The sequence below is a fragment of the Panthera tigris genome, chromosome C1 (genome assembly GCF_018350195.1).
Source record: "Panthera tigris isolate Pti1 chromosome C1, P.tigris_Pti1_mat1.1, whole genome shotgun sequence".
NCBI classification, from domain to species: domain Eukaryota; kingdom Metazoa; phylum Chordata; class Mammalia; order Carnivora; family Felidae; genus Panthera; species Panthera tigris.
This window is the reverse complement of record NC_056667.1, coordinates 81,914,005-81,939,746: the sequence shown is the minus strand read 5'-3', so window position 1 is coordinate 81,939,746 and position 25,742 is coordinate 81,914,005. Positions and strand designations below refer to the sequence as shown.

Sequence of the window (25,742 nt, the reverse complement as noted above, 5' to 3'; positions counted from 1 at the left end):
GAAGCATGAACTATTATTGCTTTTGACTGATTCAGACATCAGATAGTTTATCAAAAGTTGCACTCTTAAATTTATCAGATCAAACTAATAGTTATACTTCATTAATTTCATATGCTTTGCATGTCCAACTCCAGTGTCCCCGTTTACACCATTGGGCACCATGTAGTATTATGATAATACGTAGATGGTCCTTTTCTCTTTGCCTGCTTATTGTTTTCCACTGTCCACATTTGATAATATCATGAAAAATTGTTTACTGTTATATCAGCGATTAAGTATTACATGCCAGTTACTCATGGGAAAAATCTGAGTTTCTGACTTTAAGCCATGCTAAAACAAATTTTTGAAATAGAAATCAGGGTCAAATGTAAGCAATTGCTTACTCTTGTAATTGAGAGAAGGGAAGAAGAAAAGTAGCTGAATTCAGACAGAACAAAACAGAGACCTCTCACCTAGTCTCCCATCTTACATCATGCTGAGCTCACAGTGGTTGAAATTAAGGTATTTTAGAAACACACTCAGAGAACCCATGCTCCTAGCAGTTGTTCACCAAATTTCATATTTTAAGTATCTAAAAAGTATCCCATTGCCTTCTGGAGTTTTTTTTTTTTTTTAAGATTAACTCTGAAGTTTTATTTTCCTTTTTCTCTCCAATTAATGGTCATTTGATTGAGATCAAACGGTTTTCCACGAAAAACCATTAGGTATATCATTCCTTTAGATAACTACAATAACCATGAACACTTAATAAATAATTAGGTATGACACTAGACTGTCATGAATGGCAAGAGGTACTTATGAAATTAATAACAATGATGAGTGTACATATGGAAATTATTGAACCTTGAACCTTTAATGTAGTACAGGACAGTTCCTGGTCCAGAGCTGGCATTTGATATTGTATTTGTTGAATAAATGGAAAAATAATAGTGTAACCAAGTCATATGTGAACATGTTTTTTGTAAAAAAAAACAAAAGTCAATTCTTAGATAGTTGTGAAACATATATCCTTTACACTTAACTTATTTCTTGGTCCGTCAGTGTATACATTTGCACACATGCACAAACAATTTTACATATGTGCTGTATATATTATGTATGTATACACATATATATTTGGATTTCAGGTTTATGCTGAGTGTGATACATATATTGTACTTAGTATATGGTGTGTGTGTTTATATATATGTGTATGTATATATACATATATATGTATATTGCGCCCAGTATAAACCTGAAATCCTTTTATCTTTTAACTTATTACCATTTGGATATCAAAGTGACTACTTATTGTGCTGTTATTGTTTCCCATCAGATAAGACACTATGATTAGGAAAATAGAGTTGATCCATTATAGTACTATCCACCAGTGCTATTAGCCAACTTGCTGCCGTTCTCATAAAAATTATGCAATTTAAACTGGAAGATACCAGTACCTGCTTCTATTAGAAACAAGAACCCTTTTCTACTTCATAATATGCTCAATTACCTTTAGATTGATCCATGAATAAATTATAATCCAAATAGACTTCTTTACCTTAAAGCTTTGCTGGCTTAAGATACCATTGTTGATTCATTATGTTGTCACTTTTCTATCGGCAATGTAATGCTTTTTATATCTGGATAGAGACAGTTTTCATGTGAGATACTGTTATCTTTAAATGAGTAGGATTTAGCTTTTCTGGTGAGAACAAATTCATCAGTGATGAATCCCTGGAGAAAGTATTGAAACAAAAATCATACCATTTCTGAGCTTTGTTCAGTTCATCAGTTACAAAGCAGCTTTTGATAGTCCTAAAGAAGTTTTTTCTTTGTTTAAGAAATATAGCATGACGCTCAAAACCTCTCACTTTGGGTTACTGCGGGCTACAACTTTTTCTGTAAGAAAATAATGAATGAAGAGGAAAAGCTCCTGCTGCTGGCTCTGTCAGGCTCTGCTGCCTCTCCTCCTGCAATAGGAAATCAATTAACTATATGTTCAGGCAGAGATTTGAACTAAATGCTTTATTAATCATCACTGATTACGCACATACACAGCGGCCAACTATGCATTCACCTTCACTATTTCTTAGTTTTATTTTGCTTTTTGCTGGTTTTTGTTTATTTGGTTGGTTTTTTTGGCAAGATCAGAACAGAAATGTATGCCTAAATGTAGAATATGTAAAGGTGGTCATCTGGTACAGGAGAGAATGGATCTTTTGTATTTTCAGAAAGTTTAACTTTTAAAATGCTCAGGACCCAGATATGGTAGAGGCATCATAATACATCACAGAGTAATTTTTGTAAAAAGCGCTAAACTTTCTCATACTGATTTCCAGAAAGCAAAATCACTATGGCAGCTTTGATGTTTTGGAAGTTGGTACTACACCTCACTTCTAGGATTTCCATACGGCAGTGAGAAGCTACACACAAATGGACCAATTTGACTTGGAGATGAATGGTGGAAGGTTGAGGAGGCCGTCACTGATACCGTGTGTGGGTGTGCTTTCAATTTAAAGAAAGAATTGGCAACAGTTTTCCTTCTTTTCCATTGATTCTTCTAACTAACACACAAAGAAAATCCTATAGGAAACTTTATGTTATTATTGAGAGCCTCTCCTTAGGACTAATTATAAAAGAACAGAATGTTATAATGATAGCCCTGTTAGCTATAGAAAGGCAACATAATTTAAACATGTGGTCAACCACTGCAAAAAAAAAATTATAGAAAATATCATGCTGGTAGATGTTTACTTAGGCTGTATTCTGCTCAGCACCAAGCGATTTTTAAATATTATTATTGTTGTTATTATTATTACCATCATTGGAACAATTTGAAAGTATCACAGTTTAAAGTTAACTACTTTATTTCTCTCCCTTTGGATAAAGAATAATATAAATGAAGAAAAAAATCTCCTCTGGTTTATGGTTAAAAGAAGATAGATCAAAAAGGTTCCAGGAATTATTTCTTTTGAATAACATGTATAGAACTCTTAGATGGTGTTAGATACGGTTGAGTAAGGTAAGACCCAATCAGGGAATCGGAATAATGGTTCAGAGTTTCATTGAGCTTGCCACCACAAGAGACCTGCTAGAAACAGAGGTCGCTTGTTTCAACATTTAAGGATTTTTGATAATCTTCAAGAATACAAGATTAGGATTTCGGTGCCCTTGGTATGTAAGAGAAGTGTGGAGAGAGTGATAGTCCAACAAGAACTATGTCATATGGGGTGCCTGGGTGGCTCAGTCGGTTAGGCATCTGACTTCAGCTCAGGTCATGATCTTGCAGTCTGTGAATTCGAGCCTCACATCCGGCTCTGTGCTGACAGCTCATAGCCTGGTTCCTGCTTCGGATTCTGTGTCTCCCTCTCTGTCTGCCTCTCCCCCACTAGCACTTTGTCTCTCTCTCTCTCCCCCTCCCTCAAAAATAAACATGAAATACTGAAAAAAAAAAACCAACAAAACTATGTCATGTGGACATGCGTTTACCACCTTATGCGGTGTTACCAGAACCCCAGGGGCATTTCTTTGGCATCAAGTATAATCCCTAACACCTCATCTGCCCCAGGAAAAGGTTATTTCATAAGAGGACATTTCAAACAAGCATTATCTTTTCTACATTAAAAGGGCTTACATATGTGATAAATGCTGTGGATTTATCGTCTTTTATTTTGTGCTAACAAGATGGCATCACATATTTTATAGTAAAATAGATACAGTATATTCTGTCCCTTCATCATATTATTTCATATTTATGAAATAATTAAATATTGTAATTTAAGAAAGCATTGAGGTATAGAGATGAAGTATATAGTTCTAGCTTAATTGTATATATTAATTTGGCATTCATAGCATTACTTCCATTTGCTTGACTTGTTGACATATTATAGCAAATTGATAATGGAAGTAACAATCTTAGATATTTCCACATAAATATGTTCTGCTAATATAAATTTTCAGTGGCAGTTTGGCTGAATTGAAACATGGGTTAAGTTGTTTACCTACCCTACTAACATCTCTAAAGGATTGGAGAACTCATTTTCCAGGGGCATTATGCAACCTGGCAAGTGGAGGCCAGTGTTTCAAAACAAGTGTGAATTTTCACCAAAGTATTTTCTAGGTCAGAAATCAGGATGACCTTGGAGTGCTGTAGTTTTCCAAGCCTCTATCAGCTAGATAAATGGGCTTTATTTTGTAAGAGAGAGAGAGAGAGAGAGAGAGAGAGGAGAAAGGGTGTTTTTACAGTCTTAGAAAAGAGACCTAGCAATTCCAGGTTACAGGCAGACACGGAACATTTGGGATTCAGTGGTGTCTATCACCAGCATTATGTGTCCGTAAAAGTGAAGATCAAAGGTTCTAGAAGAGGAGAAGGACAAAAGTGGAGAGGAAATAATTGTGGGATAATGAATAGTATGAGGGCATATTCGTGATAACTTGAAACCACTTAGCATTTTTTCATGACACCCAGGTATCTTTCTAAATGAACTTGGTAAAGTACAGTTGAATAACCTTGAGATTTTAAAGCTCCATGATGTGATTTTGAATACTGATGGAGTTTGTTTAAGCACTATGATATTTCCTCTGCTTTTCATTTCTATTTTTTGCCCTCTTCATGCAAAATAAAATTTATTTTCTGTACAGAGAAATCAATACTTTCACCATTTTGTTTTTCAGCTATTCCAGTAAATTGCAATCAACATTAGTTACAGCCTTTAAAGAGAATGTAGTAAGAATTTGAACACAATAAAATAGAGATACAGATTAGAACTTTGGCAAAGTACCTTTGCTATTGACAAAAGCATTTGTCAGGGACTATGGCTGTGTCTATATTGTGCTAAAAACCTGATGAAGAGGAAAAAAGCATCAATAGGTTTTACCTTCTGTCTATATGAACCAAACAAATGGTCTAACTAATAGCTATTGTTTAAAGTGAATGAATTTGGCTTACCATTGTGAACTTTATGCCATTTAGCAATGTATTTTAATTAACATTTGTATATTTAATACATATATACTTGGTAGAGGTGTTCTGCTCTTGAGTTCTTTTTAATAATTAATGGAATCTGAAACCTAGAAGACTAGTGATTCTTGAATAAATGAAGACCTCGTTACAGTATATAAGAAACAATCTCCAAACACACATTTGGTTGTTGATAATATTTATATGTTAATATCCTCGCAGTTTTCTCTTCCATGAGCTAATATGCTTTCTTATTTGCATGTATTCCTTTTAGAAACTGCCAAGTTTTGGACCTTATCTTGAGCGGCGCAAGGAAATCATAGCAGAGAACAAGATTAGACAGAAAGAACAAAATGCAGCTTTTCCGCCACTTGAGAGAAAGCCTTTTATCCCCCGAAAGCCTATTCCTACCATCAAGGTAAAAATTAAGCTACATATATACTAATTAAATATACAATACAGCTCAGGTGTTTATTTGCTGTTTAAATGTTTCACTTATTTTTTTAAAAATATGCTGAAAGTTTTCAAAAATCTACCTATGGTGATAGGAGAGCCTCTTTTGTTTGTACATTTTATACTTTTTAGAGTACTGTCATCACATATGTGTTTCGTGGGTATTTCTATATGTATTAAATAGGCCAGGAAGTATTAAGGTGAATTCTTTGTCTTCTCATAGTCATTTTAAAATTATCTTCATCTACAATTAAATCCAAGAGATATGTTAGCCATACAATACAACTGAATGATTAATATGCAATGTAATATCAATTTGGACAAATTTTGTCTAGTTCAATCTCTGGAAAGCCTGTACAAATGGGGTCTCAAGAGATTAGTTTCTGAGTAACAGCAAGAATTATCATTAAAGTAGAATTGTGGGTGTATTTGCATGTTTTCCTTTTAGAAACTGCCCAAGTTTTGGACCTTATCTTGAGCAGCACAAGGAATTCATAGCAGAGAACAAGATTAGACAGAAAGAACAAAATGTAGCTTTGAACTTCTTATTTTGAGAGAGAGGCAGATTCACATACTATAGTCATATGAAATAATACAGAAGGGTCTTGTTTAACCTTTACTCAGTTTCCCCAATGGTAACATGTTGTGGATATCACAACCAGGATAATGACGCAGATACAATCTACTGATCTTATTCAGATTTTTTTAATTCCTTATTTGTGTGTGCATATCTGTATGTGTGCATCAGTGTGTTTACTTCTGTGTAATTCCACCACACGTGTAGATTCCTCTTTCAACCACCACGGTTCAGATACAAGATGTCCATCACTACAGAGATTGCCCTGTCATACCACACCTACTTCCTTCCTGCCCACCTTGCCCAAGATGGAATTGTCTTAATGAAAGAAAAAGGAGTGTTATAGGAGTTACAGGACCACATTCCCTCTGAAATCACCATCACTGAATGTGGCTTCAGTTACTGAAACTTTTCTTCCATATTTAATGACAATATACTCCTACATTTCCATTTTCTGTTTGAGGCATCAGCTGCAAAGCTTTTTCTCAGGACCTCTCAGGGGAACCTCCCAGAAATTCATCTTTAGTTGTCAGCTGGGAATTGGAACACTTAAAAATTCCCTCTACCTCAGAAAGACAGAGAGAGAGAGAAATATGTCCTATGTCAAACACAGTGGGGTTTACACTCGCTCTTACAAAATTTAGGTGATTCAAAGTTCTGAAAGGAAATACAGAAGTACACGAACACAAATTCTACCAGCACTTCAATACCATAATTCCAAATAAAGTGAATGCTTGGGACATTTAACAGCAGAATATCCCCATATACTCCTTAAGCTGTTTCCTTTGCATTATTTGTGTGCTACTAAAAGAATGAACTGGACACTGATGATAGAGAGAAGACCAGATCCTTCAGCTCTTCACAAGCTTCCCCCTCCCTGTGTTTGGCTATGATTATTATATGATTTGGGGTTAAGTGAGAATTGTCCCACTTCTGTCTCTCTTCTAAATTAATTTGAATTAAATGTAAGAAATCATCTCTTCCTTATGTATAAAAAATCAAAAGAAATATATTATTTATATTTGAGAGAAAAGAAGTGCAAGGTGATTATGAAAACATTTTGACCTTTTCTAGCCTTCTATTCCTTCAGGGAATATAGTGATAACCTAGAAGCAAGACAAAAACAGAACAAAAAAAAAAACTTATTATAGTTGAATTCAAGCTGATCAATCACTAATCCAAATAAAATATCAAACTCAGCAGAATTAAATAAACCAAAGAAATGGGAAGTCAGGAAAGTAAGTAAACATTTTTTTAGTATCCAGGAGGGATAAGGACTATTATTAAAAACAGTACAGGTTTATATTCCTCTCCTAAGTTTATTTATTTTAGGTTATTCAAATTAAAGTATCCCTGGTGTTCATTGCATAAGCTTTAAGACATGGTAGATACCATCTTCCCAGCATCTAAGATCATAATAGTGCTCGTGTAATAAAGGACTGCCATGGTAGATTTTCCCAATGTCCAATGGATTTTCCACTACCTTGGCTTCTCCTCAGGGTATCATACCCATTCTCCCTGTTGTCATTTCTAGGAAGATGGTGTGACCTTTCAAATAACACAATGGTGGAGTGCCTGAGTGGTTCATTCGGTTAAGTGGCCAACTCATGATGTTGGCTCAAGTCATGATCTCACAGTTGTGAGATTGAGCCCGCGTTGGGCTCCAAGCTCATTATGGAGCCTGCTTGGGATTCTCTCTACCTCTCTCTCTGCCCCTCCCCTGCTCTTTCTCTCTCTCTCTCTCAGAATTAATGAATAAACATTTTTCAAAAACCATAATGGTAGCTAATTGTGGGTTGGTCTTTTTTGTTTGTTTTGTTGAGGATAGCATTTTCATTAGTTATAAAAGCAACTATCTTTTTGGAAAGTGAGGAATTACATTTGTTAAAATAATGACTTCTCACTTTATCTTGTTTTCTATAAGTCTTCCTATACTGTAGGGTGAGCATATGTTTTACAGGAAGAAGGAAGATACAGAGATCTGTTCCTGTCCCCAGAGAGATCCCCAGTTTCAGATGACTCCTGACTTCTAGAGTCATGATATTGTGTGTGTATGTGAATGTATGACTGTATTTTTAGTTATATCATTCATCCTCCAATATTCTAGTATGGTTTACTAATGTAGGACAGAAAGTTTATCTCCTGGAAGCATCCATGGAAGCATGTGGCAACGAGTAGCTCTAATGTGCCTATAATGTTCCAAATGCTATACATGTTTTACCTCATTTAATCTTCACAATACCTGGGATAGATACTATCTCTATATTCATTTTACAGATAATAAAATTGAGGAACAATGAAAAATTAAATAATTTTGCCAAGTCACATAGTAATTATTGGTAGAATGGGTGATGGAAATGAAATTGAGAATAGCTGGGTTAGGATATTCAAAAGATTGACTTACAATAGGAACTATAAAAGTTTGGATCCATTCTAGAAAATGTATGGAATATTCCTAGATTTAGATCATGAAAGGTGAACATCAACATGGAATAATGAGAACATTTAGTAAAGGAATTTTAAGCACATGCGTTTTGTCATAGTTGTATTACTAATCACTTGATTGAGGGAAAATATGAAATAGGAGACCTATAAAATTAGACTACTGGGCAAAGAAGTTAAATTCCTCTCCCCAACACTCTGTAGTTTCATTTGTTTAGTTTTTTCTAATGTTACATCACAAAGATGAATATAAAAATTACCCCCAAGCCTACTTAATCATTATTAAAATTTAGATTTATAAAATTCTAGTCCTTCTTATATCTAAATATAATATATTAAAATAAACATGGAATGTTCTTATATTTTACATAAAAACTTCACAATAATTTCTATATCACTTTTATATCAAAATAATGTTTTAATAGTATTTTACAATTTTTTTAACATGTATTTATTATTGAGAGACAGAGAGAGACAGAGCATGAGTGGGGGGGGCAGAGAGAGAGGGAGACACAGAATCTGAAGCAGGCCCCAGGCTCTGAGCTATCAGCACAGAGCCCGACGCAGGGCTTGAACTCACGAACTGCGAGATCATGACCTGAGCTGAAGTCGGACGCTTAACTGACTGAGCCACCCAGGCGCCCCAATAGTATTTTATAATATAAATTTACTGTCAATTTTTTGGAAGTAACCTGTTAGAGCCTAGAGGGCACCATGCTGCTCCTGGAGAGAAGGCAGGTTAACAACCTGGAAGCAGACATCATGGAAACAGTGATCTGAAAAACACCTGGGACACACAGAGGGGGAGTTCACTTGCTCCTCTCAGAGTACTTCCCTGAGAGCAGCAAGCACGGAGACTCCTCTCTGGGGACAAAAGAGCTGGCTGGTGCCATTTCCCTCCCCTGCCCCTCAGTATAAACACACAACCACCTGCAGTACACAGCACAGTGCCAACATTGGCTGCCTAAATTGCTTACATCAGGTCCCACTCCCCCGTGCTCTGCAAGTACCACCCTTCTTGGTCAAGTTCATCTTAGTCCCAGTGCGGTGGGCCCAGCAGAAACCCCTGGCCACACCATGTCTCCCAACCAAAGAGTTCTGCAGAGTTTCAGTTCTAGTGGAAGTAGTATCAGGTTTCATTTAACGAGCAGACCAGAGTGTACCCAGTTAAAACACACCACACTCTGGTCAAGAACCAAACACTGCCCACTTCAGGCAAGGAGAACCTCGGCAGATGACTGATCTGAAGGATAGAACAGCCAAAACACAACAATAGAGCACACACGAGACACTTGTTGAAGCGCCAGGCCCTGGACACTTCATGACCTCTTCTTCATAAAGCCATTACTCTCAGAAGCAGGAAACATAGCAGGCTTTTCTAACACAGAAAAGAAGGCAGAGACTTAGACAAAATGCCAAGGTGGAGGAACTCATCCCAAAAGAAAGAACAAGAAAAGGTCACAGCAAGGGATCTAATCAAAATAGATATATATGCCTGATGGAGAATTTAAAGAAACAATCATAAGGATACTCACTGGGCTTTAGCAAAGAATAGAAGAAGACATCAGGAAGGCCCTTACCACACAGATAAAAGAGTTAAAAAACAATTAGAAATGAAAAATGCAATAACAGATTCAAAATAGACTCAATGCAATGAACACAAGAATAGAAGAAGCAGAGGAACAAATAAGTGATATGGGAGATAAAATAATGAAATATAATGAAGCTGAACAAAAGAGAGAAAGAACAACTACGGAACACAAGACCAGACATGAGGAACTCAATGACTCCATGAAACATAGTAACATTCATGTCATAGGAGTCCCAGAAGAAGAGAGAGAAAAGGGGGCAGAAAATGTATTTGAGGAAATAATAGCTGCAGACTTCCCTAACCTGACGAAGGAAACAGACTTCCAGATCCAAGAGGCACAGAGAACTATCATCAAAAGCAACAAAAGCAGGAAACACCAAGACATATTGTAATTAAATTTGCAAAATATAGCAATAAAGAAAGAATCCTGAGGAAGCAAGACAAAAGAAGTCCCTAACTTACAAGGGAAGACAAATAAGGTTAAAAGTAGATCTCTCCATAGAAACTTGGCAGGCCAGAAGGGAGTTGCATGATATATTCAACATGTTGAATGAGACAAATCTGCAGCCAAGAATACTCTATCTAGTAAGGTTATCATTCAGAATAGGAGAAAGAGTTTCCCTGACAAACAAAAACTAAAGGAGCTTGTGACCACTAAACCAGCCCTGCAAGAAATATTAAAGGGGACTCTTTGAGTGCAAAGGAGAAACCAAAAGTGCAAAGACAAGAAAGGAGCAGAGGAAGTCTCCAGAAACAATAACAAAAACAGGTAATAAAATGGCACTTAATACATATCTATCAGTAATCACTCTGAATGTACTAATGGACTAAACACTCCAATCAAAAGACATAGGGTGTCAGAATAGATAGGGTGTCTGCTGCCTTCAGAGACTCATTTTACACCTAAAGACACCAGCAGATTGAAAGCGAGGGGATGGAGAAACATTTATCTTGCAAATGGATGTCAAAAGAAAGTCAGAGTCGCAATACTTCTTTCAGACAAAACTAGATTTTAAACCAATGATTGTAACAACAGATGAAGAAGGGAACTACCCAACAAGAAAATCTAACAATTGTAAATATTTGTGCTCCCAACTTAGGAGTACCCAAATATATAAACCAATTAATAGCAAATATAAAGGAACTCATTGATAATAATACAATAATAGTAGAGGATTTTAACACCTAAGTAACATCAATGAACATATCATCTAAGCAGAAAATCAACAAGGAAACCATGGCTTTGAATGACACACTGGACCAGATGGACCAAACAGCTATATTCAGAACATTTCCTCCTAAAGCAGCAGAATGCACATTCTTTTCAAGTGTACATGGGACATTCTCCAGAATATATCACGTACTAGGTCACAAATCAGGCCTCAACAAGTACAAAAAGATTGAAATCATACCATACATATTTTCTGAGCACAACACTATGAAAAAACCACAAGAAAAAAATTGGAAAGCCTTCAAATACATGGAGGTTAAATGACATCCTACTAAACAATGAATGGGTCAACCAGGAAATCAAAGAAGAAATTAAAAAATACATGGAAACAAATAAAAATGAAAACATGATAATCCAAAACCATTGGGATGCAGCAAAAGTGGTCCTAAGAGGGAAGTATGTATATAGCAATATTCAAGCAATGCATCAAGAGGCAAGAAAAATCTCAAATAAACAACCTAACCTTACACCTAAAAGAGGTAGAAATAGAACAACAAATGAAGCTTAAATCCATGACAAGGAGAGAAATAATAAACATTAGAACAAATAAATTATATAGAAAGTAAAAAAAAAAAACAAAAAACAATAGAACATATCAATGAAAACAGGAGCTGGTTCTTTGAAAGTGATAAACCGCCTAAGCCAGGCTTATCAAAAAGAAAAGAGAAAGGACCAAAATAAATAAAATCACAAATGAGAGAGGAGAGATAACAAACAATACCCCAGAAATACAAACACTTAAAACAGAATATTATGAAAAACCATGCCAACAAATTGGATAGCCTGGAAGAAATGGATACATTTCTAAAATCATAAAAACTACCAAAACTGAAATATGAATAAATAGAAAACTTGAATACATCAATAACCAGCAAAGAAATTGAATCAGTAACCAAATATCTCCCAACAAACAAAAGTCTATGTCCAGATGGCTTCACAGGTGAATTAAAGAATAGTTAATACCTATTCTTCTCAAACTACTCCAAAAAAATAGAAATGGAAGGAAAGCTTGCAAATTCATTCTATGAGGCCAGCATCACCCTCATGAAAACCAGATAAAGACTCCACTAAAAAAAGAGAACTATAGGCCAATATCCCTTATGAACATGGATGCAAATATTCTTAATAAAATACTAGCAAATTGAATCCAACAGTACATTAAAAGAATCATTTACCATGATCAAGTGGGATTTATTCCTAGGCTGCAAGGCTGGTCCAATATTCACAAATGAATCAACATTATATACCACATTAATAAAGGATAGGAGCCATATGATTCTTTCAATAGATTCAAAAAGCATTTGACAAAGTAAAACATTCATGATAAAAACCTTCAACATAGTAGGGTTAAAGTGAAAATATCTCAACATAATAAAGGGCATATATGAGAAACCCACAGCTAATATCCTCAGTGGGGAAAAACTGAGAGCTTTTCCTCTATGGTCAGGAACAAGACAGGGATGTTCACTCTCACCACTGTTATTTAACAGAGTACCAGAAGTCCTCACCTCAGCAATAAGACAACAAAAAGACATAAAAGCCATCCAAATCATCAAGGAAGAAGTCAAACCTTCACTATTTGCAGATGACATGATACTCTATATAGAAAACCCAAAAGATTCCACAAAAAATTACAAGAACTGATACACAAATTCAGTAAAGTCACAGGATATTAAATCAGTGTACAGAAATCTGTTGCAATTCTATACACCAATAATGAAGCAGCAGAAAGAGAAATCAAGGAATAAATCCCATTTGCAATTGCACCAAAAACTATAGATCCCTAAGAATAAACCTAACCAAAGAGGTGAAAGATCTTTACTATGAAAACTCTAAAATACCGATGAAAGAAATTGAGATGACACAAAGAAATGGAAAAACATTCCATGGCTATGGATTGAAAGAACAAATATTATTAAAATGTCTGTATTACCCAAAGCAATCTACACATTTAATGTAATCCCTATCAAAATACCACCAGAATTTTTCTCAGAGCTAGAGCAAACAATCCTAATTTGTACGGAATCACAGAAGACCCCAAATAGCCAAAGCAATCTTGAAAAAGAAAAGCAAAGCTGGAGGCATCATGATTCCAGACTTCAAGCTATATTACAAAGCTGTAGTTATCAAGACAGTATGGTGCTGGCACAAAGACAGACACATAGAACAATAAAACAGAATAGGAAACCCAGAAGTGGACCTACAACTATATGGTCAATTAATATTTGACAAAGCAGGAAAGAATATCCAATGGAAAAAGAGACAGTCTCTTCAACAATTGGTGTGGGGAAAACTGAACAGCAATGTGCAAAAGAATGAAACTGCACACTTTCTTTCACCATACCCAAAAAAATAAATTCAAAATGAATTAGAGACCTAAATGTGAAACCATCAAAATCCTTGAAGAGAACATAGGCAGTAACTTCTTCGACATGGGCCATAGCAGCTTCTTACTAGATATGTTTCCATAGGCAAGGGAAACAAAAGCAAAAACAAACTATTGGGACGTCTTCAATATATAAAGCTTCTACACAGCAAAGGAAACCATTAACAAAACTAAAAGGCAACCTCTGGAATGGGAGAAGATATTTGGAAATGACATATCTGATAAAGAGTATCCAAAATCTATAAAGAACTTACCAAACTCAACACCCAAAAAACGAATAACCCAGTTAAAAAAGGGGCAGAAGACATGAATAGACATTTTTCCATAGAAGACCTAAAGATTACCAAAAGACACATGAAAATATGCTCAACATCACTCATCATCAAGGAAATACAAGTCAAAACTACAATGAAGTATCACTTCACACCAGTCAGAATGGCTAAAATTAACAACACAGGAAACAACAGGTGTTGGCAAGAATGTAGAGAAAGGGGGACCTGCTTACACTGTTGGTGGAAATACAAACTGGTGCAGCCACTCAGGAAAACAGTATAGGGGTTCCTCCAAAAGTTAAAAATAGAACTACCCTATAATCCAGCAATTATGCTACTAGGTATTTACCGTGTGTGTGTGTGTGTGTGTGTGTGTGTGTGTGTGTGTGTGTGTGTTTACACACACACACACACACACACACACACACACACACACATAAAAAAGAATGAAGTCTTGACATTTGCAACAACGTGGATGGAGCTAGAGAGTATCCTACTAATTGAAATAAGGCAGTCAGAAAAAGACAAATACCATATAATTTCACTCATATGTGGAATTTAAGAAACAAAACAAATGATTATAGGAGGAAAAAAAGAGAGGCAAACCAAGAAACAGATTTTTAACTATAGAGAACAAACTGATGGTTACCAGAGGGGAGCCGGGCAGGGGGGATGGGTGAAATAGGTGATGGGGAGTAAGGAGAGCACTTGTTTTGATGAGTACCTGGTGGTGTATGGAAGTGTTTAATCACTAAAATTTACACCTGAAACTAATATTGCACTGTTAATTTTACCCTGTTAATGTTAAATTTAAATAAAAACTAGAGAAAAAAAAAGTAACCTATTGCTGAACCTTTAGGTTGTTTCCAGAATTTCATAGAAATAATGCTATTATAATTATCATTGTATAAAAATCTTTGTGTAGATGTCTTATTGTTTTCTCCAGAGAAATTACAGGTGAAATTTTAGGGCTTTTGATACATATTGCCAACTTGCTCTCTGGGAAGAGTGTGCAAATTTACATTCCACCAAAAAATATAAGAGGGCTCATTTTTTAGACACCCATCAACAATGAATTTATTTTTAATTTTAGCCAACATAATAGTCAAAAAAGTGCTTCATTTTTTCTTTAATTTTGAATGTCTAAGTAGTAATGAGATCAGCATGTTTTTATATATTTTGGGGCCATGTCTTCTTTTGTGAACTTACTACTCATTTTTGACCAATTTTCTGCAAGAGTAATTATCTTTGTCTTACAGATTTTTTATAAACTTTTTGTATATTGCCATTTGTCTCCTAATTTGTATTATAGTGTTTTTATATATACATACAGCAGCTTTAACTTTATGAAATTATATCTGGCAAAAGCTTATTTTGTGATTTTTCTCTTTATTTGCTCAGTGTAGCTTTTTTCCCCTTTTTTCTTTTCAAGTTTTTATTCATTTAAGGTGTAGAACTTAGTTATTCATCACTTATGTATAACACCCAGTGCTCATCACAAGTGCCCTCCTTAATACCCATCACCCATTTAATCCATCCCCCACCCACCTCCCTCCATCAACCCTCTGTTCTCTATCGTTAAGAGTCTTTTACAGTTTGCTTCACTGGTTTAGTTTTTCATACCATAAGATCATAAATACTCACCCCATCTAGTTCTTTTATAAATTTAATATTTGCATTTGAATAATTAAAATTTTTGTTGCCTTAAATTATCAACTATGGTTAAAACTTTATTTTTTTCCCAAATAGACAATCATCCCATGATCTCAATATCTGCATTTTAAAGTGGCTCCTTACAGGGGCACATGGGTGGCTCAGTTGGTTGAGCATCTGACTTCAGCTCAGGTCATGATCTCACGGTTTGTGGATTCAAGCCCCACATTGGGCTCTGTGCTGACAGCTCAGAGCCTGGAGCCTGCTTCGGATTCTGTGTTTCCCTCTCTCTCTGCTCCTCCCCTGCTCACACTCTGTCTCTCTCTCAAGAATAAATAAAGGTAAAAAAATTTTTTAAGTGGCCCCTTACATCTCCCAAATTATGACTCAGTGACAAAATGTATCATAAATTGCTTTACGTTCAAGTTTCCTACCTCAAAATTTGCTGATAATGATGTCTATCTCTCTGTTTCCTAATTTCTGTATCATCTCCCTTTATCGTCAATCTAGACTTTTCCTATATATATTGACTCAACTATTCTCCATCGCTTTCTCTTTTCTATGCTTCAGACTTGTGCTGCCCACTGTCTCTGGATACCTCCACCTAGACAGTCTACACAAGGAGCACAGGGGCCATCACACTTAAAACTAAACTGATTATCATTCCTTCAAAAATGCTCTTCTTCCTGAGTCCTATGTCTCAATGAACAGCATTGAGAGCCACTCAGTTTTTGTAAAAATCAGCCTAGGTTCTATCCTATTAATCATCGCTTTAGTGAATGGGATCATGGGACGCTTATCAATGTCTATCATTTTAATCTCTCATGTCTCCCTCCTTTTCTGTTATTTCCTACTGAAGACACCATAATACCGTTCTTATACATTCTTCACTGGAATTTTGAAATATTTTACTAACTGGTCTCCCACCTTCTTTTGTCATTCTTACCTAATGCACCCCCAGCTATTACGGAGTATTCTTTTAAAAATGCAAATCTGATTTTTTTTTTACTCCTTACTTAAGATTCCCACACCTTAAGGTAAACTTAGCATAATCTTCACACCCTTCATATTTTAGCTTGTCTTGGCCTGAGCAGCTTCAGTGGAGTGTTGAAAAGTAGAGCCCAGGAGGTGGTAAATGGAGGAATTAAGAAAGGTTGAGAAAGTACGAACAAGGTGTATGGAATACTCTTCTGAACTTGAGAAAGATCAGAAGAAAAGTGATAAGAAGGGAAAATAGGGTAAAGGGAAAGGTTGGTTTGTTTATATGTTAGGATAATCGAGGCTTGCATGAGTTTATATGCTATAAGAGAACAGCTAAGGCTACCAGAAAGGGTGGGGTTATGGAAGCTAGATCTTTGGCAAGAAGGTTGGGGATGGAGTTCAGACAATACATTAAGTTATCTTGCATTAGAGAAAGGACATGTCATGATTTTCTGCCTACTACATGCTATGTGCATTTAATGATACTGAATTTAGGCTTACCAGTATTATTTTAGTATGTAGCCATGTTTTTTAAATTTTTTTTTAATGTTTATTTATTTTTGACAGAGAGAGACAGAGCATGAGCGGGGATGGGGCAGAGAGAAAGAGAGACACAGAATCTGAAGCAGGCTCCAGGCTCTGAGCTGTCAGCACAGAGCCAGACGCAGGGCTCAAACTCACAGACCGCGAGATCATGACCTGAGCGGAAGTCAGATGCTCAACTGACTGAGCCACCCGGGCACCCCTATAGCCATGTTTAAAGTGACCATGTCAAGTCTTAACCTATTCTCTTTCATTGAAATACATAGAAAAGTTCATAAGATTTTAATAGAGTACATTTATGGAAGAAGAGTTTTCTGAATTTCCAAGCATGGAACTATTCTGTCACACTGCCTGGGTTCAAATTGTGGCACTACCATTTCATAGCTGCATGAATTTGCCTCAGTTAGCTAATCTGTGAGACAAGAGAAAATAAGAGTGTGTTTCATGGGGCTATAAATTAGGTAATGTGTGAATTGCTTTTAGCCTGTATCAAATATATCCTAAATAAGTATTACCTACTATTAGTTATTATGTTAGGAATGGACAGGTTGAAGGAGATAATAGATTAAGGTGACTCTCCATTCCCATTTTGTTCAATAAAATTAACTCAAGAATGAAAGTAAGAATACATAAGGCTCTGAGGCCAGTCAAGTTGGAAGTTTAGAAGAAGCCCATATATTTTCCAGGAAATCTTTATTGCACACCTACCATGAGACAAGCAACATGCTAAGAATTGGGCAACCATAGTACCATACATAAAGCAGACCCAGCCTCTGTCCTCATGAAGCATACAAACAGATAGTAAGCAAAGAATCCCACTAATAATATAAAATCATATTTGTGATACAAACTGTAGAAAAAAATACAGAATGTATGGAGTCTTTTTCATAGGAAGACTCCTATTTAGACTGAAGGAGCAGAGGAAGTCTCTCTGAGGAACTGGCAGTTAAAGACCCCTATAAGCTGGGTATGGATTAGAAGGGTAAGGGGAAAAGGATATTTCAGGAGATCCATAATGTGATCCTGAATTTGGTGAATGGCCATGGTTATAGAAACAGAGGAAGAGACAAAAATGATGAAGTCATGTTAATTCTCCTTTTAAAACATAGTGATTCTTGGGGTGCCTAGGTGGCTCAGTAGTTAATTGTCCAAATCTTAATTACAGCTCAGGTCATAATTTCAGGGTTTGTGAGATCGAGCCCTGCATCAGGCTCTGCACTGACAACATGGAGCTTGGGGTGCTCTCTCCCTCTCTCTCTGCCCCTCCCCACCTCTCTCAAAAATAAATAAATAAACATTTTTTTGAAACTTAAAAAAATTTAGTGCTTCTCATATATTAAAGGATAAGGGCTAGTAAGGAGTTAAGAATAAGTGGACCAAGATGATTAGGGTTTTTTATGGTCCCAGTCACTGAGATAAAGAAAAGATAATGTATCAGAGATTTATTCTTAGTGTTTTAGATTTAATGGGCTTTTTTGATGTGGAATGAAAACTTAGATTTGAGCGTATTGAAAGTAATGAATTCAAGCAAATTAGGGACCTGTGCTGGAAGATACAAAGGAAAAAGAACTGACATACTGACTACCTACTGTGTGCTATACCAAGATAGAAACTTCACCTATATTTTTGTAAATATTGCTAAACCTAATACCCTATGAGAGAGAAGTAAGCTCTGGGGAAGCAGAAGAGAACAACTGAGCAGAAAAGAAACGGGAAAATAACCAGAAGCTAATGATGGTATGGAGGCGTGGGAACCAAAGATGAAGTCTTAAGAATGTGGAAGTGTCCACAGGTCTGAAAGCACTGCTCATCTTGGCAACAGGACCTTGTATTGTTTCATTTTATCTTTCACACATAATCACTGAAATTCCAACCTCTGGTTTGCAAAAATTATATATTCACCCATACATTCATTCTGTCCTTCATCCAACAATTATTAATGTACATCATTAATGCCACCATGTACTGGCACTGATGCAATCACTAGAAAATCAGTAGTGAACAAAACAACAGCCCAGCTCTCATGGCTCTTACATTTTACTAAGGAGAAACAGACAAACAAGTGAATGCGTGCTGTGTCAGATGGTCACAGTGCTGTGAAGAAAATATATCAGGATTAAGAGAATAGGAATTGCTGGAGAGGTTGGTCGGGAGAGGCCTGCCTGATTAAATGGCATTTGAGTAAACACTTTAAAGAGTGAAAGGATGAACGACGACATGGATAGATATCTTTGGGGAGTACATCCCATTCGGAAGGAACAGAAAGTGCAAAGACCCTAAAATAGGAAAGTCTTTGGCAGGAAACCATGGAGGCTTTTTAAAAGGAAGAAAGACATGATCTGACGTAATTTTTCAAAGGATCCTTTTAGCTGTGATGTTGATACAAGATCCTAGACGGGCAAGGGCAGAAGCAGGGAGACTGGTTAGAAGGCCATTGTAACAACTCAGGCGAGAGATTGGCAGGAGGGAGAACAAATACGAGATAGTGTCAGAAGGCCTCAACTCCCTTGTTTCAAATGAAATGATGTGTGTGAAAGTATTGTACAAAGCATAGTTCTATTCAAATGTAAGGGGCCATGGTTATTGTTATTTTCTTATGAGTCCCCCACCCCTTTGCCCATTATTTCAGACCCCATCTGGATGGTGTAGCTGTGTGCTTATTCAGTCCTCATTGAAATTAACAGCCACGTTCCCTTTAAGAGCCATCTCTGTGAATATGAATCAGACATTGCTTCTTGTGTTTTTATTGTTTTATACTACCACACATACCCAGGCACGCTGTATACTTCCCTCTGTTGCTTTCATTGCTCTTACATTTTCCCTAAGGTGCTTCTTCTGTTCTTGACATACCATTTTTTCCTTCTTCCCTTTTTCCTGGAGGGACTGGGCTATCTGTTATCATGCTTAATGTTTTCTCTGTCCACCCATCTGTTTATTTTAGCTTGTTTCTTCCCTCCTGTCTGCTGGCCTCTTTATAGATTCCTCTGTTCAATAGTTTAAACTCCATGACACTGCTTTGTTTATCCTCTCAGCTAGCATAGTATATTATTCCCCATCTGCTACAGAAAGAGCCCCAGTGCCCCACAAAGTTAACTAAGCCCCTCTTGTCTGAACAAGTTTTTCAGTCATGCATTCAAGTTTCTAATCTACCCCATCTTCCCTGGTTATGAGTGTGACAATATTATTTCTAAGCAAGCCATGCTCAATAGATCTCATCTTTTGTTCTTTTTTCCTTCAAATGCCTCAGATAAGATTTAATGGTCTGTTGCCTCAGAGGTAGGCGGTTTCAATATCAGTCCATCAGTAAGTATTTATTGAGTATTTGCTATGTGACCAGCAGTGTGCTATGGGCCGAGTTTATATCCAAAGCTGTAAAAAGCACGATCCAAGGCACAGGAATTTCCCCAATCTCGGTGGAGATGTAGCACTAACATGTATTTGCTATGCACTCATTGCAATCCAGGAATTGTGCTAGAAACTAGGAATACAACATGAATTTTAAAAAGAAAGACATCTATCCTTATGGAGCTCATAGTCTAACAAGGGAAAAAGACACATGTTAAAAATTATTTACAGTTCAATCAAATATGTACAAAATGCTCTGGGAACACAGAGGAGTGAAAGGGATTAGTTCTGCCTCGGGTAATTGTGGAAAGCTTCACAGAGATGGTGATATTTAACATGGAGTTTAATAAATTAGTGTTAATTAAGCAGAGAATTAATAATAAAAGCTAATATTTATTGAGTACTTATGAGGTTTCAGGCACGGTTCTACATGCTTGAGAATTGACTCATTTAATTCTCACAGTAACCCTATCAGGTTCCCTGTTTTTCCCATTTTACTGATTAAGTAACTGATAAGCAGGTTAAATAACTTGCACAAGGTCAAACAGCTAGGAAGACATCAAAACCAAGATGTGATTCTGAAGTCTGGCTCTAGAACCTGGCCCTTAAACACTGTCTTCTGTGTCTCTCACAAAAGAAAAAAAAAAAAGAAGGAAGGCGGTATTTCAAGCAAATCAGTGCGTTTGAAAAGTATAGTATCTATACATGTTGGGAATAAAATACAGCCATGGGACCTTAAATCCAATACACAATCCCTGAATCAACCAGGTAGTAGGGTCTGACTGGTAAACCCATTCTTTTTTTCAGTAGGAATTCATAGAAAGGACCAAACTGAGAGGCAATACTGAGTAAAATAATCCAGTTTTCTTGATCAGTCTTAGCATGATATAAAAGGGCAAAGGGATGTACTGATTAAGCTGCTGACAATGTCAGCTAGAGCATCAGTTGGTTATTCCCAGTGTTACACTGTGACTACGGGGTTCTTGAGAACCCAAAGTGTTCGCTAGCAACATGCTATCCAGCTTCTCCTTGCCCCCCTCAGAAGCTAAAAATAGCCTCAAAGGCCCTCAGTCCTATACCAGGGAGTGGTCTGAGGCCCTAAGGTCGACCTGGCTGGCATCCAGTTGATTTCCTTTTTAGCAACCCCACATTTCGACTTCCATTTCATAATGACACAGCATTTACCATATATATACATATATATATATATATGTATATATATATATATATATATATATCACCACATTATAGAGCTGCCAATTTTATGAAAGAAACAGAAATGAAAGGATTCTGAAGAAGAGGGTAGTCAGAAATAGTGCTGGAAGATTGAAGGAGAAGAATCGGAGATAAAGTAAGAAAAAGAGCTGGCCTCCTGCAGCAGGTATAAAGGTCTCCTTCTAAAAGGTGAACCAGGACTTTCCGAAGAAGCTCCTGACACGTTCCACAGGTTCACTTGTGCCAGAGAAAGGAAACCGAATAGGAGACAGTTTTGTCTCCTCACCGAGAACCAAAGCGACAGTGTGCACATTTGGCCCAGCTAAATGAGAAACGTGCTTTATTCCCAGGCAGCATATAACAGAGATTTGAGAGTCTGCCAAGACTTATAAAGTCCCCCGAATGCTTCCCACTTCTGTTGATATATATGAGAATGAATTCTCATTCTCCTTATGAAGCCAGGAATGTATCTCTAACGTCTTTGAATTTCTGGGTAGGAAAATGAATGGTTTAGGGGCACTAGCGATGTTTTCATCTCTTCTTCCTGCTGCTTCTAGTAAGAGATGGACTGCATCTCATAAGACTGGCAAGACAGTGTTGGCAGGAGACCAGTCAGCCTGATCGAGTGGTTTATTATTTCAATTGAATTGTGAGAGAAAGGAGAAAAGTACTCAGATAAAACTGTAAGACTGTATTAGATACTACAGAGCATAAAAGAGATGGCGCAGGAAGAGAAATAGTGGAGGACTATCCCAGCAATTGTCAGAAGATACCATAAAAATGCAATGGGGTAACATTAACCTTCTCGGTTGTCTCTATACCAACAAATAGCCGGTGGAAAATTATTGAACTGAACTTTAAGAGAAATGGACCTTATTTGGTAAATATCATCTCTTACATCTTATGGGGATGTTTTGCAATGTGCTTCCTGGGTGGAATATGACTATGGAAAGGTGTATCGTGTTTGGAATAAATAGGTCTAATTGAAGGGCTGGGGGAGGAGCAGTGTATGTCAAAAAGATATACACGTGCATTGAAATCCACAAACCTGAAAGTGAAGCATGGAGGAAGCAGCTGCAGGAGAGTGAAATGAAAGGAAAACAGAAATGTTATCCTGGGACTACATCAGAGACCTCATAACCAGATGGTTAATATGGACAGGCAAGATAGAGGAGCGATGTAAGCCTTTACAGACTTCAGATGAAAATCCCACTCCACTAAAGGCAAAACATCTGAAAAATTATTGAATTGCCTTGTTGGAAATTTAATCCCACAGAAGAGAGAGAAGCCATGAGGGGTCTTGCTGCATTGGCTTATTTCTGGCTCCTTATAAAAATCCGTTTGGGGAAAGTGGCAGCTAAAAGAGTCTTGAAGGAAAGTAACCATCCCATATCATCCTAGAGTTCATTAGGCCACAGAGAGGAACTCAGCTTGGACATACATGTATGTCCCACCTTTAGTACATCCCATTTCAGGAAGTTCAGACAAAACAATAGAAAAAAATCCCACAGTTGGTGACTCTAACTTGAGGATGGATCAAGAAGAATGAGAAGCTGTCAAATAGAAAGTTGACGACATAATCACTCAGTTTCCCAACGAGTAAGAAAAGAGTCAAGCATTTAGATAATTCAATAGCGAATGGTCGTATGAGAAAATAAAGATCACATTACCAATGATGATCATAAAACAGTGGCATCAAGGATTAAGGATGTTTCAGAAGTACCAAAGCCTCAAATTATCTGAATTTCAAAAAAAGTATTAGGAAAAAAGAAAATGTATTTGGTCTATTAAAAGTTTTTGAGAAAGGAAAAGAAAATACACCCACTACTTAGAGCAGATGGTATACTGTTAACTTACAATTAGTGAGAAGTGTTCAATTCCTATTATCTTTCTAGCATCCCCATAGAGAATGCTCTTAGAACTGAAAAGGTAGGGAAAATATATTTGAGAGGTGAAGCCCAAGATAGGAAAGGATATAGTAAAAGCACATCACATTAGCTTCATGGAATTTAAACCCAAAATGTCTGGCATGAACTTGCTACTTTAAAGCCTGAGCTACCTACATAAAAAGAATACAGTGATTAGAGTACCCTTCTGTACTAAGCCAACCATGGTTACACCCAAGCCTCACTCATCTGTCTCTCCCACTCACGAGCCCCTCCCACTCCTTCTTTGCCCCATTTCAGTTCCCGGATTCTCGCTTGCTTCTGTCTCATCTCTCGATTACTTTTTTCACTCACCTTCCCCACCAATCTACAACTTTATTTCCAAGCTTATGCTCTGTCTCTGACCTCCCATCTCAGCATATTCATGCTAAGCCCTCAGTTATCAGAGTTCTGCTGAATATAAACTCAAGATTTCCTTTTCTCACTGCACAGACCCCCTCCCTGCTTCCCAGCTCAGAGGGTATCAAAAATAAATTGCATGCTCTATGTTTGAAAGCATCTTTGTATGATATTGCTGTATCACACTGCTGAAAAATAAATGTTGCCTCAGGTTCTTTAGAAAAGGAAAAGGTGGATGTGGTAGGGAAAAGGTAGAAGTAGACGAGAATGCTGGAGGTCTGACTCCAGTGAAAGTCTCCAAAGATCATTAAACTTTCAACTTGAGAGAGTTAGTAAAGAAAGAAGTTATTAAGAATCAGCATAAATTCATTGAGAATGTACCATACCATCTCATTTCCTATTTTGATAGCTTTATTAGGCAAGTAGTGTGAACTTGGAGTAAAAGATAAGAACCTGTGACATTGGTTATGGTACAGATAAGGATAAGATGATTAAACAGCTACACCCAAATAATTTAAATATTGGATCCCTTTCAGACTGAAGCCATAGGATTGTCCACAACACTGTTGTCCTGGTCCTGGCCTTTGAATGGCACTCTTGACAGGTTTGGAGAAAGTATGTTAATCAGATGTGTAGAAGACTTAAAGCTAGGAAAAACAGTTAACAGGCCAGATAACAATCGCAACTTGAAAGTACTTCAATCACCAATAAAAACTAGGGGAAAACTAACAGATTTATGCCAAGCATAATAAATTGAGGATGATACAGCAAGGATAGGATTGGGGGCCTCTAGTTCCTCACCCTTTGGTCCTAAAATTTATATCAAACAGAAATATTGACTGATTTAGGCTTTTTTAAATGTTTATTTATTTATTTTGAGACAGTATGTGAGTAGGAGAGGGGCAGGCAGAGAGAGAGGGTGAGAGGGAATCCCAAGCAGTCTCTGCACTGTCAATGCGGAGCCCGACTCAGGGAAATCAAGAGTCAAACTCCTAACCGACTGAGCCACCCAGGCACCCCCAGACTGATCCAGTTTTTAAAAATACTTTTGATGATCCCAAAGAAATAATTAACTGACAAAGACGTGATTCTGGAATTCTATAATCCTTCACAATGTTAATTTTGGGAACACTTAATTTAAATCAAACGTGTCACCTATACTTTAAAGAATTTGGCATCACTTTCTCCGTATGCATATTCACACATAAACATTTCCACTAATCAGGGATGGCTATAGCAGATTGCTTGACCTTTGTATATGCATACCCTGCTTGGAATAATGAATGTAGGTGTGTGTCCAGGGAGGAGTAGAACAGCCATATGTCCTTTACTGATTATATGTGTCTTTCAGTGAACTCCAAATTCCAGATGTGTATTCAAAGATACTCATAAGCTGGCAGTACCAAATGGAAGCTTTGGGTTTTAAACAATGTCCACCTTTTCAGGCACATGGTATGGTAATTCATTTTCTTTGCTATTCTTTCCAAAATAATTTATGATAGTTATCATTGTTCTAACCTCTTCCAGATTAAAAAACTATATACAATGTCTTAAGAACTATGAAGACTACATAACACCATGTGCTGATAAAATTTAGAGGCTCCAAGGACCTTATTTTATTTAGTTTTACATTAAGCATAAGGTTTTAATAAATCACAACAGCAAATCTCCAATGTAGAGAAGAAGGTATATTTACTATACACAGAATGTGAACTTGCCTCTTAAAATAAAATCTTTTAAAATATACATTGTTTCTTTTGAATAAGCCTTCAAGGTTTTGATGACTGTCTAGGGAATTTCCTGTTTAATCATTGTTTGAATATTTTTTG

At 36.7% G+C, this 25,742-nt stretch overlaps 1 protein-coding gene across 1 annotated transcript in view; it reads left to right on the top strand.

The window, feature by feature from the left end:
- The window catches only part of DPYD (dihydropyrimidine dehydrogenase), an 851,480-nt gene that overhangs the window by 817,808 nt on the left and 7,930 nt on the right, over positions 1-25,742 (top strand). The window contains exon 21 of the mRNA XM_042997970.1: positions 5,214-5,357. Within this exon, the coding sequence (XP_042853904.1) occupies positions 5,214-5,357 (144 nt within the window). The remainder of the gene's footprint in view (positions 1-5,213; positions 5,358-25,742) is intronic.